This window comes from Galeopterus variegatus, unplaced genomic scaffold (assembly GCF_000696425.1).
Source record: "Galeopterus variegatus unplaced genomic scaffold, G_variegatus-3.0.2 Scaffold5373, whole genome shotgun sequence".
Lineage (NCBI taxonomy): Eukaryota > Metazoa > Chordata > Mammalia > Dermoptera > Cynocephalidae > Galeopterus > Galeopterus variegatus.
In genome coordinates, this window is record NW_007731484.1 from 106,574 (window position 1) to 125,005 (window position 18,432).

The following is an 18,432-nucleotide window of genomic DNA, read 5'->3' on the forward strand; positions in this document are numbered from 1 at the left end:
AAAAAAAAAAAAAAAAAAAAAAAAAAAAAAAAAAAAAACACATGAATGACAGCTGCACAAAATAAACATGAGAGTTTCACAACATCGAGCAAAACAAGTCAAAATACCATAGAATATGTGCTCTGTGATCCACTGACAAAAAACTCAAAACACAGTCAAAGCTAAATGACAGGTTTTAGGATGCATGTTCAGGAGGCAAAATTACAAAGGAAAACAAGGAGTGCACTGAGCACAAAAGTTAGGACAGGGTCCCTTTAGTGGGGAGGGAAGGAGAAGTGAGTGGGGGAACACAGGGTTTCTGGGCGCTGCGTGACGGCTGAATGCTGGCTCCTGCGACAGGAGCAGTGAGCTGTACTCTCGGCTTCATACACAGTCCTGTGCGGACATTTCTCAATTCACCAAAAAGTTGAAAGAAAAGCCTAACGCTAACCAAGACAGTTTTCATTCTTGAATTTACAAACTGGGCCAGATATCTTACATTCTAAAAAGTAAACTAATACATTAATTAAAATAACTAAGACAAAACCCACCCTGACTTCTGTTTCCCCATCAACAGACTTACTCTGCTTAATCTGGAGACAGCCAGAGAGACAGAGGTTTTAAACTCCTCTGGGTTCTTTTGTGCTAAAGTGGTGATCAGACTTGTGGCGGCGGTCACCACACCCTGCAAGAGAAACATACACATTCAACAACAGCATTTGTATCCCTGTATAAATTCTTGAAGTTGACCACTCACTTTAAACTCATTTTCCAAATACACTTTGAAAGCAACCCTGGCAGCCCACGAGACACCTCAGCCCTACTCTGATGGACCCACGATGTTTTCAAAAATTGAGATAGCACACACAGGTTTTCTTTTTCAGCATCTCTTTGAAACCTAAGAAATCTAGCCATGCTCAGCCCAGATCCCACCTAGGTGGAGGCAACAGGGGGCCAGGGCAGCTCGGACACTCCAGACCACCTGCTGCCTCCGACTTACACCAGTCATTGTCACCTGTAGAGGAAGATGTTATCTTCAGACTCACTCGAGGCTTTACACCCAAAATCCAGACTGTAACAAACAGCAACTGAAGAAGTCTCTTGTTGTCCTTCTTGTAGAGGGTGCTAGTTGTGTCCCTGAAGCACACTGCCTGGCTCTGCTGGGAACGAATTCATACCCTGGGGTATGAGCAGTCTCCCTCAAAGCACAGGGGAGCCTGTTACTGCCCCAGGACAATCACTAGTTATTGGCAATAACTCGTAGTTCTTGAAACAAATTTTAGTGAACTAAAGAAGTTCTCTCACAAATATTGAAAAGAGTAAGAAAATGAATGATACACATTGACTCTGAAGATGGGAAACATCTACTGTAATTGTTTATTTACTCCCTCCTGTTCCACCTGTGCCCAGCCAGCGAGTAGGCACAGTCTTTGCAGCTGTGACGCAACAAAGACAGGCAAGCCCAGTGCCACTGGGACCCCCGAGAACCACTGCACACAGCTTCTCTAGCTTCACCATGAAAATGTGAACACCACACACATGTTGAAGAAATCGCTCTCACTGATCTTACTGTGTGTTTCTCAGTGCGCACAGTAAGTGGTAGCAGTTTCCCACGTCCAACCGAGAAGTGCTAAGAAGCTGTGTTTAGGATGTGTAAACTACATCTGGGAAGAGGGCGATTCTCCACTGGGGTCCCAAGTGTTTGGAGCGAAGCTGATCCACAAGAAACGTGCATCTGTGGAATTGATCATGGGATCTGCTCATGATCGGCTCACCGGCTACTGAACTCAGGGCTTTCTCTCCTTCTCAGCAGTGAGACTCTGCAGGACACCACGTGTGCTGGCAGGCAGCACGGGACCCTTCCCCTCTGGCCATTCTGGCCTTCTCCAGGAGGCAGCTCCTGTCTTCATCCCTGTAAGCCACCTGCTCCATCATGTGACCTGCTGGCTTATCATGACGGCACCCTCAGCACCAGGACCGCTGTATAAAGCACCCGGGACAGGGCCCAGGCCACATCACACCCCTCCCCACCAGTGCCATTCCCTGTGTTTTTGCTCCCTGTGCTTGACTAACAGCCAAACTTCTTTTTTTGTTGTTTTTTTAAAGATGACAAATAAGGGGATCTTAACCCTTGACTTGGTGTTGTCAGCACCACACTCTCCCAACTGAGCGAACCGGCCATCCCTATATAGGGATCCGAACCCGTGGCCTTGGTGTTATCAGCACCACACTCTCCCAAGTGAGCCAGGGGCCGGCCCTCAGCCAAACTTCTGACCATCATCTACCAGGTTCTCCCCACGCCTCCCCTCACCCAACTCCACAAGACCCCCTGGGCTGCTCCACTGCTCTCTGAAGGGCGTGGGGGCTTCCCAGGGATTCCTGAACTTGAGACCAAAGAAATCCAAGTCTCAGGCCTTCTGCAGTGGCAAAGCCAGAAGGTGCTGTGCAAATAGAATAGCTACTGCCACAGGAAGGCGGCCACCTGCGAGATGAGAGTGCATGTGAGGAGCAGCAGAGATGAAGGAGGTGCTGGGCCATGGGGCCTCCCTGGAGTGGGGCTGTGACGCCCCTTGACCTTATCTGCTTCAGCTGAGTTTGTTGCGGTAATCAGGAATACATGAACCTACACACCTAGTGAAATAAGTCATGCATGTGAAAATACAAAAGCAAAGCAAGGAGCTGGGGTCACAAAGTCCTGAAGTGTCCCATGAGTGGGGCCCCCATGGTCACATGAGGAACAGCCCCTGCCACCCTAAAAAGCACTCAGTCAGGCTCTCTGACCATCAGAAGCTCCCCTCCCAGGTAGGAGTGATGACAATATTGGGCCAGGATCCCACGGAATGGCCACAGATACGTCTGCAGAAAGCACTGTGAGATGTGGAAAGCCCTGAACCCCATCTGCAACCCCACGTCCAGTGGCTGAGTCAGGCAGGAGCACACGCCCATCACCACCCAGGCCTGCTAGCCTGCCCACCTGCTCATAGCTCCCTCCCACTGTTTCACCTGCACATGCACACAGCACCTGGGGCCAGGACAGCCCAACACCGCCACCAGAGTCCTCTGCAAACTCCTAGCTCAAATCTGGGTCTGTCAGAAGCCATTAAATCTTTCTGAGCCTTAGTTTCTTCATTTGCAAAACTGGAAAAATCCCACTGCCTCACAGGATCCATTTGGTGGTGAAACATGAACACACAGCTGACAATTCTAAGTCATATTCTGACCCTACTGTGGGGCCTGAGCCCAATAGACCACACAGACCTGGGTCTCATCACCACCAGCATGTGAAGCAACGTCCTCAACTCTTCCTCCCGAGGTCCTTCTGCCTTCTCCCTGAAACATAACAATGTCTGATCCCCAACTTTGTTTTGTATTCCTGATGAGCATAAGAAGGAACAGCACGGGACAGCACGCACAGCTGTCCTGCCACACAGCAAGATGCCCAGCGCAACCCCTGCTATCCCACCTCCAAATCTACGCATAATGATCACTTACTTTTAATTTTTTTTAATTTAATTTTCTCTTCTGGGGAAAAAATGTAGTGACCAGCTAACGCACTCACCTTTACCTACTCAGAAGTAAAATACTTCTGTTAGTGTCGATCCTGATTCTCTCATTTACACAACAGAACTCAGGCAGAACAAGGCCATCCTGCCCACACCTGCTCTTGCCTGACGCAGTGGACAAACTGTGGCAACCAACAACCCCACCTCCGGTGTTCACACTCTTGTGGGCCCTCCCCTGGATGTGGCAGGACTTGCACCTTGCTTCTTGCCACTCTCAAGCCCCAATGCCCGTCTATGAAGTAGGGGGACAGTCGGGCCTCACACACAGCTTGGTCCTATAGACTGACTAACGCAGTGGAGCTCAGATCGGGACCACAGGATGCCCCATCATAGCCTGAAACCGGGCAGCCAACAGGGACTCCAGGAGGGAGTCACCCCTCACTGGGCAGGCTGCTTCAGAGGACTCTGATCTCAGTCTTGCGCGTCTGCAGAGCCTCTGTACATAACAAGTCCAGCACGCTGGAGGTCCTCACAAATGCCTACTTACGGACAGCCTCTTTTTCCTTCTGATGCCCAGGAAGGGCAATCTCCACTGCCCTCAGCACAAGTGCCACAGGTCTGACGCACTGAACTGCTCCAAATACGCAGCATAAAAACTACACCAGGTTTCTTTTATAATGGCTATTCCACAAAAGGTCCTCTGGTGGGGTAAGAGTGGAATCGAATCCAAAGACATTTACCAAATGCTGGTCGTTAAGGAGGTGCACCACTCGGGATGTCCAGTCGCCCATGGGGACGAGGTCAGGAGACGTTCTGTACAGGCGCAGCAGGCACAGGGCAGCACTTTGCTTCACGCTGTCCATGGTGTCCCTGAAAGACAAATATCATGGTCACTCGAGAACATGGCTGGCCCACTGCATGGCCCCCATGAGCTTACAGCCCAGAGTCACTTGATGAGGCAGGAGAGACATAGATGGGTCTGGCCTGGAGGTCAAGAAGGCCTGGACGACGCTCAGAGTAAGGCCATTTCCTGCCACGTGAGCCCCAGTGAGCCAACTTCCTTACCTCGAAAAATATTTTTCCCAACTGCTGAATACGACCTTGGCTATGTAGGCTGACCATGTTCAACTAATGTTGCTCATTAATTGATTGAACTACAGCACTTTTTTCTTTTACAATTCACTTAATAATCCACACAATAAAGAAGTATCTGAGGGCCTCTCACCATCAGGAACTCCAAGTCCCCTGTGATATCCTCTTTCAGCCCCACCCTGCTTCCCTCCCTGACAGGTGGAAGTCCAGAGAAGCCACAGCACTAGAAAAGGGCATGGCTTTCACTAGCATTAACAAGATTAACAAACGGGAACATGTAAGAGAAAACACTTTACATGAAATCCCACCTCAATGACACAAATATTGTCACTCTATATCCCTTCTTGGCCTTTAGCCTCATTCAGGAAGAATGTGTGTGACTCTGTTCTGCTTGTCTTCACTACAACAAGCATTTTCCAAGTATTCACAAAGCCTAAACCACACTGTGTAACAGTCTTGCACAAGTCGTACTCCTGGGCCAGGGAGCCCAGCGTCCTGGAATCGGAGGTACACACCCTCCAAGCACCAGAAGGACAGAACAAAGGGCTCCAGGTCATCCAGACACCTGGGAGGGGGAGGCACCGTAGGGCTTTTCTCTCTGGCTTGAAAACATTTGTGGAGGGCCCAGACCGTTTTCAGTGCTCTTTGTATCCTTCCTGCTCACTACCCCCAGCCAAATTCTGCTACATAGCTGGGAAAGTGACAGACCCCACAAGGAGTCCTCTAGTGGTGACTGAATGCACCTGAAAAGGAAGCAGTGCCATCAAAGCACATAACAAACTTACTCGGGGACTGTTCCATTTGGAAGAAAGAAAAGGGTTTGAGGACTATCTCTACCATTTACCTTTTGGCTTTTTTATTCCTAAATGAGTCCAAACCAACATGAGAAACCCCTAAATGTCCCCATACTATCCCAAAGAGAAACTGCTTTGGTAAAACGCTCTTCTTTTGGATGGGAACATCCTGGGAAAGAGCAGCACATTGAGTCCCTCATGAGGTCAGCCCCAGAGAAGGAACCTCGAGCCCACCACTTGTGCCCATGCTGGTGGGCTGGTGAGGCCATTGGGGAGGTGCAGAGCACCAGCCAGGCTGCCTGCCCCGACCCTCCGGAGAGCAGGCACAGCTTAAGGAACCTCGAGCCCACCACTTGTGCCCATGCTGGTGGGCTGGTGAGGCCATTGGGGGAGGTGCAGAGCACCAGCCAGGCTGCCTGCCCCGACCCTCCGGAGAGCAGGCACAGCTTGTTTCCACGCTTGACACTGTGAACAGCCCCCACGGGTGGGGGAGGCATGTGCCCATCGCGCCCACACTGAGGTAGACAGAGACACTCACAGTAAGAACATCCAAGAGAGAAATAAGCACCGAGTTTTGCAGGCCCCACCAGGGGGACGCGGGGAACCCTGCCCACTGGGGGCCAGAGTCACCAGCTGCCCCACGTGTGCTGACTGCTTCTCTCCGTGAGTTCAGCAGAGCTCAGTGATGCTGCGTCCTACTCCTGTCACCCCTCCCTCCTCAGTCCCTACTTCTGGCAGCCCTTGACTTCCCCTCTGCACCCACCATCCCTCTGTCTCTAGGCCCTCCAACCACGGTACTGCCTCTCCTGAGCACTCCATCTTGAGTCATCTGCTACGTAGCTGGATTTCAAGAGTTGGTCATTTTATTCAAGGGGGGACCATGGGCACCACATCACCTGGCTTTCTGAGGTAGGAAGATGCCTCTTCCCCTGCAGGACCACCCAGCCAGGTACAAAAGCCCAGGGCCACATGCTCCCCACCTGCCAGCCCTCATGCAGGCTGGGTCTCGATGTTCTCCCTTCCACACAAGCAGTACACACTTCACCCAGGGAATGCTTCGCCCAGGGAATGCTCCTGCTTCTTGCTCTGAGCACTTCTCAGGATTGCCTTTGTCTGTTTACATTTCGCTCACTGAGCACTCACGATGGACCAACAGTGACAGCAGACAAAACCCTTGGACCTGGGGAGCCTGCACAGATGGCAGAGACAGGCCACGAACAGAGCAGTCGCTGGGTGTGTCCGGGAGAGGAAGGGCGGGGGCAGGGGAAGCCTCACCGGAGACCCTGTGGCAGCCCTCCCAGATGAGGAGAGGCTCAGAGCGGCCTGGATGGAATCTTCTCCAGCTTCTTCTTCCTAAGCCCCAGCCCCTCACTCATACTGAAGGTCGCTTCATTTTCAGGGCATCCACGCTGTTCTCTGCACCTTCCGACCGACTATATGTGTAACAGTGTCCTCCAGGCTCTCCACTTGTGTCCTCAGCTCTGCAGTCCTCCTGCTGGTCCGCCCACCTCTGAACTCTTGCGTTTCTGAATTTCTGTCTCCACCGGGCTGTTCTGGCCTCTCTGCCAGCCTGGCTCCTGTGTCTGCCTCTCTGGGACACTCTCATCACTCCCCTGTGGCTCATGGGCACCCTGCCGCTGCCCTCCATGTGGCCTGTGGCCCAGGCGCCCCATCTGGCCCAGGGCTGAGCCTTGGCTGACAGCGGGGCTGGATCATTCTTTGCTGTGGCTGCCATCCTGCACAGGGCACGATGCTGAGCAACATGCTTGGTCTCTACCCACGAGGCGCCAGTGGCACCCCTTCCACTGTGATGACCAAAATGCCTTGAGACACTGCCCGGGTCCCCCAGAGACAGCATGGCCCAGTTGAGAACCCTAGTTGAGACATGTTTCTCTGGCACCTTCCCACTGCCTTGGCTTTGGTACTCACTGTGAGGTCTGAGGGCTGTGTCCACCCACCTTCTGGTAGCTTGCAGGGCCTGCTCAGTCCACTGACAAGGTGTCCTGATCTCTCGTGAGTCGTGGCGCATGAGCTGTGGGTTAGTTTACCAACTTGGCAAAGTCTCCTGGACACACAGGTGGTGGTAGCCCTGTGTCTGCCAGGCCCCTGTGCCACAGGCAGCCCAGGACTGTTTTAAACTCTCTAGAGCTGGTTCCTCAGCCTCTTCTGCTCTCCCCAAATTAATGAAAGGGTTGGGGGGGGACAGATTATTAAGAATCCTCAGGATTCAGGGGCCTGACCTTCTCTGGAATGCTGCCAAGCCATACCACAGGAAGGCTTTGCACTTTCCTCTCCTTAGTGTCCATGCAAGACTGAAGCCCTTTCTTGGTGTGGTTGTGGCTGGCAGGGTGTGCACTTTCTCCTTTATCTATTTCTTTTTTTTTTTGTCTTTTGTCTTTTTCCGTGTCCGGCAACGGATCGCAACCCTCAGTGTTGCCCCCGTACCGGACCGGGGACCGGCAACGGGATCGCAACCCCACTTTATCTATTTCTAAATCTCAGTGGTATTGGGGAGGGAAAGTCTGACTGGACTTCACCTGAAATGGTACCTCTTGATCCAACTTCAGTCTGTATCCCATCTCCCCATTACATAAGATTTGGAGATTAAAATATGTACAAATCAAGCAGTTACGTATCCGATGTATCTAACATAAGAAAGAAGCGTGTTCTCAAGTGGCTGATACAAACCCTGCCACGAGGATTTTGGGGATCTCCCCGGCGAAGGCTTCAGCCATCTCACGGCTGCCCACGTTGGCGATGCAGTGCAGGGCCAGGCCCATGAATGTTGGGTTGCGGCTGGCCAAGTCGTTCCTGATGGCGTTGTTGATCAGGCGGATCAGCTCGCTGTTGGAGTTCACCAGCACCGAGATGAAAAGGTAGCCCTGTGCTCCAAAAAGACAGAACAGAAAGTGTGTGACAACCTGAGTCCCCCACGGCCCAGATGCACAGACGCTGGGCCTTCCTTCAGGAAACCTTCAGCACCCTCCCGTCTGCTTGGCATGCAGCCACCTCACTCTCCACACTCTCCCAAACAGGCCCTTTGCTGGGTGCAGCCCGCTATGCTGACCCTGTTCCTCCTGCCCCCAGTTAATGTCCCCTCACTCCTCAGTCCACCTCAACACATCTGCCACCCTCCCTCAGAGTCCATGCTAGGGCACTGGCCACAGCTGCCATTCTACTTTTATGGGGCCATCAGATGCCCATCCCCCCAGTAGACATGGGTGGGGCCTAAGTCTGCTTTTGGTCACTGCAGCCAGGAGTCTCCCTGGCACACTGCTTGGTGCATGGTAGGCACCCCACAATTAGTGTTGACTAAATGCCAATATTTTTAAAAAACCCTGAGACATCTACAGTATTTTTTAATTTCTGCAAGTTAAACTTTTTGACAAATTGAAGAAAATGTTACTTTATAACCCTGGGGAAAACATATAGAATTAAAATTATTTCAAAAGAATGCAGAGCTTCTCAGGTTTTGGCAGTGGGAAGTACCCTTACACTGTGGGTGTGCTTGGGCAAGGCTGGGGCATGAGGATGCTGCCCTGTGGCTCTGACTCTAACCACATGCATGTGGAGCCTACTGCAGAAACAAAGTCCTGCCAGCGGCTGGGGGATAAGGAGCCGTGCTGCTTCCTCTGAGGCTGACCTGGTAGGAGACAGCGGCGGCACCCAGGGCACCATCACACCACACGCTGGGCTCAAGCAGCGCCCACATAAACCAACAGGGAAATCCTTAGACTTGTCAGAGGTGAAGTGGTAAAGAAAAGTAGCAAGAGAAGAAATGGCCCCCTTATTAAAAGAACCTAATCCAGAAACAAAACCTCCTCCTCCAGTGTTACTGCCTCCTGAAGAGCATCCAGCTGGGCTGGAAAGGGGAGGGGGACTTAGCTGTCAGCACCAGGGGCTACCGTGGGGTACTCACAATCTGCTTCTCCGTGTATCGGTTTGAACTCAGCAAGTTCACAGCCTCCATGTGTCCAAAGTCAATGTCATGACCAAGGAGGAAGATGAAGAGCAACTTGCAGACATATTTTTTTTTACTATAGCCATCAAGAGCCTTGTCGCCTGCAGAGAAGGTGGAAAAAGGTCTCACTGCAGGTGGGCAAGGTGGGAGAGCAGGAAGAACGAACCAAGGGGAAGTGGCAGACACCATGCTGAGCATGAATAATATTTCTAAACTGGTGGTGATGTCAGAATCCGAATTTTTGGCTTCCCTTTTAAAAACAGAAACCAGAATACCTGGCAGCAAGAGTTCTGCCCTCCTAGGACAACCCTGGGCAGGCGCATCCAGCAGGACCCTCCCTGGGCCTCACTTGGACCAGCCATAATCCCACCAAGGCCTCTACAGTGATGGAATTTGCAAACCCTGCCATAAACCATCAAGTTAATCTTTTAAATACATTTATTTGTTTAGGCAGTTGAACATACACTAAATTATCTTCCATTCCACAACAGTTTTAGGACAAATAACCTAGCTATAAAAACGAAACACACACACACACAGAGGCCCCAGAAGGATTCTTGTTTCTTTACCCCAATCACTGTATGACCGAATGCCTCACAGGAGATCACAGCAAGGCAGAGTCAAAACATGTAATTGGCAGAATATAAAATTCCACTTAAAAGGAGGACCCATCCACACCATCATTTTAAATGACAGAAATTCTTGTTTCACTTGAGAAGTGCAGAAATATTCTTCAGAGCCGACCTCTACAGATTGCAGAGGGGACAACTGAAAAGACTGGTCTTCTTACAGGGTTGGGCCTTACAGTGACACAGCTCTCACAGGATGAAGGGCAGGGAAGAGACCTCGGCCATACTCGCTGCTCCAGCCCACTCCTTGTTACGGGTGGGTTTTTTAGAATAACTACCCACTGCACCTTGAGGAGCTCCTGAGAAACCCTTCCTCCCTGTGGGCAGCAAATTAATATATCATTTAAAAGACCAAACAACATAAAAGCAGATCCGAAGTGGCTCCAGCCTGGAAGCCTGTTACTCTCTCCTGCCCGCCCATCTGCTCGCTGTGCCTTGTCAGTGAGTGCAGCATGGCGTGAGGGAAGCGGGGAGCCCTCCATGAGGAAGCTCTAGTGCTATGCTTCCCACCCAGCCAAGATTCCACTGCCTCTGGAAACTCCTGTGACAACCACAGCCAAAAATACAGCTTGATGCCCTCATACCCCCTGGGGACTTGTCCCTATTACTAACTTACAGAACTTCTTAAAGGAAAAAAATAACAGTGTAAGAGGGGAGAGAACTGATAGCCAGATCAGCCTGAGTTCTGTGGAGACAGCCCCTGAACACCCAAGCCTTTGTGAGGACCCCCCTGGCTCCTGCTCCTGCAGGACGCTGAGGAAGACCCTTTGTGGTAGCCCTCCCCAATGAGGGGGCCTACAGCAGGCATGCCATCAGAGGGTGTGCCCACCAGGAAGTGAGTAAGGCCATCACCAAGGCAGACAGGCAGTGAGCAGAAGCTCCTGAGGCCCAGAAGGCAGTTTGCGGGACTCACAGAGTACCTGCCAGAGAAAGGTCTTTCTCTAGCAGCCCCAGCACCGCGGGGAGTTAACAGGAGACCTGCCTAAAGTCAGAACACCCAAAAGCACCTATGTCTTCACCAAAGGGAGGGCCTGCACCTGCAAAAGGACCTGGCAGGGATCTGTCTTGTCATGCCACAGCTCCAGACAGGAAGAAACAACAGCCCTCCCACCTGAGGACATATGGCCCAGGCCCACTCTCACTTGGGTCTGGGCTCTGGTCTCTCCCAGCCCAGGTCAGGGGCATGGCATGGGGGCAGACATAGTGTTCTCCTGTGGTGTCACCCCCACCTGCACCCCACCTGGCTCAGGTGTTCTTCACCTGCTCAAAGGTGACCCCTGGGGGTTACTCTTCCTTTCCATCATATCCAAATGAGTCCCCAACCCTGAGTCCTCTCTCTACAATGCTCTCCCTCATGGAGACCCACAGCTGTCGGCAGGCTTCCTCAACGTCCCCTACAAGGAGGGTCCACAAAGACATGGATGGCTATAGGCAGTGCTGCTGCTCACAGGGCCTGGGCCAAGGGGGTCCTCCTGTGTTCATTTCCCAACACCCACTGGAAGCAGGCAGGGGGGTCTGTGGAGCTTCTGCCTGGCCTGGTGGGCACTTGCTGCAGGCCGCTGACCTGTAGTCTCAGAGTTCCTGGTGACCCAAGGTCTTTCTCTAGCAGGTTTCAAACCATCAGCCCTCCCAGACCTCACTTCTCAGCTCAGCTGGCTGTGAGGGCTGCAGGCTTCAAGAGGACAGTGTGGGGCAACCTCCAGGCCGCAGAGGGACGTCATAAAGCAGGCTCCCTACAGCACACAGCCACTGTTCCCAGATCACCTTAACTACAGTGTGAGGAGCAGGACTGCAGTGCTCTGTGCCCTCCTCTCGTGACAGCACTTTCATTCCCAATGAACCAGGTGCCTCAAAGAACATCAGCAGTGCTCACTCCACACAGCCCGTTGCCTCTGTTGGGAAGGCATTTTCACTGCATGTTGCCTGGTCACGGAGTGCATGTGAGGGACTAGGATCTGATGCCCACACAGACCTGCCAAGCAGATCACAGGCCAGTGCCCAATGCCAACACTCAGCATCAGGACATGGCATCTTCGTGCCATGTGTGAGCTATGCCTCCCAGTGCCAAGTGCACCCTGCCTTGGACGGTGCCTCCACACCTCACCCTTTCACACTTTTGCAGTAGTGGGCGGGGCTCCATGGTCGTGCCACCCCACAGCCATGGCCACCCTCTCAACATGACCCCAGTGCCCGAGGGGCCCTGCCCACAGCAGCACCCAGGTTCTCTCTGTAGCCCCATGTGACTTGCTAGGGACCAAGGTTGCCAGCCCTCTGCATGCCCACCGATGGCCCGGCCCAGCCAGAGAACTTCTCTGCTTTCCAGTGGGCTGAGATCACACTCCAGCTTTGGGGAAGGGCCTCCAATATGTCTGGCCATGGGGACCCTACTCCAGCTAGGGGAGCAAACACATACAGTCTCCTTATATCCTGGAATAATTTTATCACAGCTCAGCAATTCTTCATGATAAACATCCCTCCTTAATCCACTGTGTGGTTTCTCTCTCTGATTGGACCCAGACTGATACAGTCTTCAAAATGCGAGTTTGTGTATTGGGTTAGAATTGTTTTTTGATTCCAACAATTTCAAATTGTTATGTTGAACCTTATTTTTCTGAGCTGTGAAATGGGAGAATAATAGTAATACCTGCCTCCCTGGCTTGTTGTGAAGATCAAAAGAGAATGGGCGGGAAACCTTATCCTAAACCACAAAAGCATCATAATTAAGAACTAAGACTCAAGTCTGAAGGGTTCAGCCGCTTGTTAAGGCTATGATCTCAGACAAGTTTCTTAACCTGTCTAGGCTCCAGTTTCCTCAATGGGTTGTGATGAAAATGAAATAGGATCCTGCACACAGAGCTGAGCCGTGCTGGGACGGCATAAGAGCACACACAAGTTAGTGAGCACCATGTTTCACTAACTGGTGAGGTGATACTCATTTCACAGATGTTAAAAGGTTTAAAATGTCTGCCTTAGATGGACTGAAAACTGGTATTTTTTATAACAAAACATCAAGTGGGATGAGACGCATTGGGAGTGGGTCAGGCACCACAGCATCCTGACACTGCTTCGTCCTGAAGGGCCTGGGTTGAAAATGGACAGAAGCCGTTAGCAATCACAGTTACCAGGTCAGAGGCTCCACAGATGCCCTTGAGGACAGGGGCCCCGTCTCCTTCCTCACTCCAGGCGCCAACAGCACCAACAGCAGTGCTTGGCACAAGGGAGCTGCTCAGCAGGCTTTTTGTGGATTAAATAAACAAACGAATAATCAAACAAACCAACTGTAAATTGGAAAACAGGACTACCCAAGTAAAAGAAAAATTAAGTTTTTAAATCTAACAACTTAATAATTTATTTATAAAATTTAACTATAAATTTATAACTTATGTTAAATTAAGAATAAAATACTTTTGTATTCCAACCACAAAAAAAGTATACAAAGTAACGTACATGTTAAATTGCTTGATCTAGCCATACCCCAATGCACACATATATCAAAACATCATGTTGTACACCATACATATTACAATTTTTACTTGTCAATTAAAAAAATAAAATTAAAAAATATTTTTAATTAAAAAAACACCTTTTGGTATTAACTCAATGAGTCTTTCTTTACTTTAATGAAACAGAACTGATTGTACATATCTGTGCAGTACAGTGCTGAATATCAATACCTGTGTGCAATATGTGATGCTCAAATCAGGATAATTATTATATTCAACATTACACAATGTAATCGTTTTTTGTGTCCATTAACCAATTTCTCAGTAACCCCCATTTCCCTCAGTTCTGTTCACTCTTTTTGAAAGTTCCATGAATTATGGTGATTGTTGTATCTTTCTTTCTTTCTTTCTTTACTTGTTTATTCCTTTAGCTCCCATTTATGAATGAGGACATATGGTATTTTCTCTTTCTGTGCCTGGCTTATTTCACTTGACATAATTTTCTCTAAGTTCATCCATGTTGCTGCAAGTGGCAGAATTTCATTCTTTTTTTACGGCAAGAGGTACGGGTCTGGTTTCATTCTTTTACATACAGATGTCCAGTTTTCCCACCACCATTTATTGAAGAGGCAGTCTTTCCCAAAGTATGCTCCTGCTGCCCTTGTCAAAGATCAGTTGGCTGTAAGTATGTGGGTTGATTTCTGGGTTCTCTGTTCTGTTCCACTGTTCCAAGTGTCTGTTTCTATGCTAGTACCATGCTGTTTTGGTTACTATAGCTGTGTAGTATATTTTGAGGTCAGGTAGTGTAATGCCTCCAGCTTTACTTTTTTTCCTCAGGATTGCTTTGGCTATCAGGGTCCTTTATTGTTCCATATGAATGTTAGGATTATTTTTTCTAATTCTGTGAAGAATGTCATTGGTATTTTGATGGGGTTTGCACTGAATCTGTAGATCACTTTGGGTAGCATGGACATTTTCGCTATGTCAATTCTTCCAATCCAAAAGCATAGAATGTCTCTCCACCTTTTTGTGTCCTCTTTAACTTCTTTCTCCAGTAATCTGTAGTTCTCATTGTAGAGATCTTTCACCTCCTAGGTTAAATTTATTCCTAGGTATATTGTTTTGGGGGGTGACTACTGCAAATAGGCTTGCTTTCTTGATTTCTTTTTCTGCTAGTTCATTAAAGGAGTATAAAAATGCTACCAATTTACATGCTGATTTTGTATCCTGCAACTTCACTGAAATTGTTTATCAGCTCTAAGAGTTTTTTGGGGATTTTTTGTTGTTGTAGAATCTTTCGGTTTTTCTATATATAGGATCATGTCATCTGCAAACAGGGACAGTTTGACTTTGTCTTTTCCAATCTGGATGCCCTTTATTTCTTTCTCTTTCCTGATGGCTCTGGCTAGAATTTCCAATACTACGTTGAACAGGAGTGGTGAGAGTGGGCATCCTTGTCTTCCTGTTCTTAAGGGAAAATTTTTATCTTTTCTCCATTCAGGATGATACTGGTGGTGAGTTTGTCATAAATGGCTCTTATTGTGTTGACTACTTTCCTTCTATACTTAATTTGCTGAGAGTCTTTATCATGAAGTGATGTTGAATTTTGTCAAATGCTTTTTCTGCATCTATTGAAATAACCATATGGTATTTTTCCTTTGGTTTTACTGATGTGGTCTATCACATTTATTGACTTGTGTATGTTGAACCATCCTTGCATCCCTGAGATGAATCCCACCTGATCATGTGTATAATTTTTTGATGTGCTATTGTATTCTGTTTGCTAATGTTTTGTTGAAGATTTTTGCATGTATGTTCATCAGAGATACTGGACTGTAGTTTTCTCTTATTGTATCTTTGTCTGGTTTTGGTGTCAGGGTGATGCTGGCCTCATAGAATCAGTTTGGGAGAATGGCCTCTCCTTCAATTTTTTGAAGAGAATTGTTATTAATTGCTGTTTCAAGGTTTGGAAAAATTCAGCAGTAAAGCCATCTGGTCCTGGCCTTTTCTTTTTGGGGAGACTACTGATTACTGCTTCAATCTCATTGCTCATTACTGATCTGTTCAGTTTTTCAATTTCTTCTTGGTTCACTCTCAGTAGTTTGTATATGTCCAAAAATTTATCCATTTCCTCCAGGTCTTCAAATTTGTTGGCATATGGTTATTTATAATAGTCTCTAATGATTCTGTGTATTTCTGTGGTATCAGTTGTAATGTCTCCTTTATCATTTCTGATTTTTGTTATTTGGGTCTTCTCTCTTTTTAGTTAGCCTAGCTAATGATTTGTCTATTTTGTTTATCTGCTCAAAAAAACAACTTTTCGTTTCATTGATATTTTGTATAGTTTTTTTGTGTGTCTCTATTTCATTTAGTTCTGCTCTTATCTTAACTCTTTCTGTCTACTAATTTTGTTCCTATTTTTCTAGTTCTTTGAGGTGTAGCATTAGATTATTTGAAATCTTTCTATTCTTTTGATGTAAGCATTTATTACAATAAGCTTTCCTCTCAGTACTGCTTTTGCAGTATCCCATAGGTTTTAGTATAATGTATCCTTATTTTCATTAGTTTCAAGAAATTTTTTTATTCCCTGTTTAATTTCTTCTTGGACCCCTAAGTCATTCATGTTGTTTAATTTCCATGTATTCGTAGTTTCCAGAGTTTCACTTGTTATTTAGTTCTAGTTTTAATCTGTTGCACTCTGAAAAGATACTTAAAATGATTTCAGTTTTTTAAAAGTTTGTTGAGGGCTGGCCCCCATTGCTCAATCGGAAGAGTGTGGTGCTGGTAGCACCAAGGCCGTGGGTTCGGATCCTACATAGGGGTGGCCAGTGTGCTCACTGGCTGAGCATGGTGTGGACAACACCATGCCGAGGGTTGTGATCCCCTTACCGGTCAAAAATAAAAAATTGTTGAGACCTGATTTGTGACTTAACATGGGGTCTATCCTAAAGAATGTTTCATGTGCTGAAGAGAAGAAAGTATATGCTGTAGTTATTGGATGAAATGTTCTGCAGAAATCTGTCATGTCCAGTTGGTCTAAAGTGCAGTTCAAATCCTACGAGTCTCTGCTGATTTGTAGCCTACATGATCAGTCCAAAACTGAAAGGGGAATTCAGGTCCCCAACTATTGTCATATTGAGATCTAGTCTATCTCTTTCTTTAGGTCTAATAGTGTTTGCTCTATACATTTGGGTGCTACGGTGTTGGGTGCATGTATATTTATGATTGTTATGTCTTCTTGCTGGATAGATTTCTTTATCATTATATAATAGCCTTCTCTGTCTCTTTCTCTGGTTTCTGGTTTAAAGTCTATTTTATCTGACATAAGAATAGCTACTCCTGCTCATTTTTGGTTTCCATTTGTGTGGTATATCTTTTTCTATCCCTTCACTATTAGTCTGTGTGTGTCTTTACAGGTGAGGTGAATCTCTTGTAGACAACACACAGTTGGGTCTAGCTTTTTAATCCAGTCAGTCTGTGTTTTTTGAGTGGGGAATTTAATCCATTTACATTTAGGGTTGTTATTGAAAGGTACTGTCTTACTCCTGTCATTTTATCAATTTTCATAGGGATGTTTTAAATATCTTTTGTTCCTTTCTTCTTTCATTGTTTGTCTTTGGTATTTGTTGATTTTTTGAGATGGTAAACACAGTTTCTTTCTCTTTCTCATTTGCATTTTTGTTCTAAAAATGGGTTTTTTTTCTTTCTCATGTATTCATGGTAGTGATTATCATTTTTTGGATTCCAGATACAGGATTCCCTTGAGGATTTCTTGCAGGGCTGGTCATGTGGTGGTAAACACCCACAGTTTTTGTTTGTCTGGGAAATACACTGGTTTAGTCCATTTTGTCTTTCTATAACAGAAATACCTGAGACTGGGTAATATATAAGGAAAAGAGGTTTATTTGGCTTATGATTCTGGGACAGCTGCATCTGGCACGGGCATCAGACTGCTTCTACTCATGGCGGAAAGCAGCAGGAAGCCGGCGGGTACAAGCAGATCACATGGCAACAGGAAGCAAGAGAGAGAAAAAGAGAGGAGGTGCCAGGGTCCTTTAAACAATCAGGTCTTGCGGGAACTAATAGAGCAAGAACTCACTCACTACCCCTCCTCCCCCAGGGAGAGCATTAATCCATTCATGAGGGATCCACCCCCACAACTCAATCAGTTTCTAACACTGCCACATTGGAGATCAAATTTCTACATGAGTTTTGGAGGGGACAACACATTCAAACTCCATCATACACTATTTCTCTCTCATTTCTGAAGGATAGCCTTGCTGGGTATAGTATTCTTAGTTAGCAGTTTTTCTCTGAGTATTTTGTCTTTTTTTTTTTTTTTTTTTTTTTTTAAAGATGACCGGTAAGGGAATCTTAACCCTTGACTTGGTGTTGTCAGCACCACACTCTCCCAAGTGAGCCACAACTGGCCCTTCTTTGAGTATTTTGAATATATCAACCCATTTTCTTCTGGCCTGTAGAGTTTCTGTGGGAGAAGTCTGCTGTTAGTCTAATGGGGACTCTCTTATAGGTGACTTGACGCTTTTCTTGCGCTGTTTTTAAGATTCTGTCTTTGACTTTTGCCAGTTTGACTACAATATGTCTTGGAAAGAATCTATGTGGATTGAATCTGTTTGGGGATCTTTGAGTCTCCTGGATCTGAAAGTCCATGTCTCTCCCTATACTTGGGAAGTTTTCTGCTTTTATTTAATTGAATAGGTCTTCAATGCCTTTTCTTTTCTCTTCCCCTTCCAGAACACCCATGATTTGAATGTTTGTGTGCTTAACATTGTCTGCTAGCTTGCTTAGATTTTCTTCATTTTTGTTGATTATTTTTTCTTTTTGTCCACCAGGGTTATTTTGAAAAGACTGTTTGAGATCAGAAATTCTTTCTTCTGGGCCGGCCCAGTGGCGCACTGGATAGTGCGCCGCTTGGGAGCGTGGAGGCTCTCCCGCCGAGGGTTCGGATCCCATGTGGAGACCGGTTCCCGCTCACTGGCTGAGCGCGGTGCAGGTGCAACACCGAGGGCG

General features: G+C 47.5%; 1 protein-coding gene across 1 annotated transcript in view; it reads right to left on the minus strand.

Annotated features, from left to right (window-relative positions):
* The window catches only part of AP2A2 (adaptor-related protein complex 2, alpha 2 subunit), a 61,875-nt gene that overhangs the window by 32,330 nt on the left and 11,113 nt on the right, over nucleotides 1-18,432 (minus strand). The window contains exons 2-5 of the mRNA XM_008589317.1: nucleotides 9,288-9,430; nucleotides 8,057-8,250; nucleotides 4,223-4,352; nucleotides 563-664 (exon numbers count right to left, since the gene is read on the minus strand). Of these exons, the coding sequence (XP_008587539.1) occupies nucleotides 563-664; nucleotides 4,223-4,352; nucleotides 8,057-8,250; nucleotides 9,288-9,338 (477 nt within the window). The 5' untranslated portion in view covers nucleotides 9,339-9,430. The remainder of the gene's footprint in view (nucleotides 1-562; nucleotides 665-4,222; nucleotides 4,353-8,056; nucleotides 8,251-9,287; nucleotides 9,431-18,432) is intronic.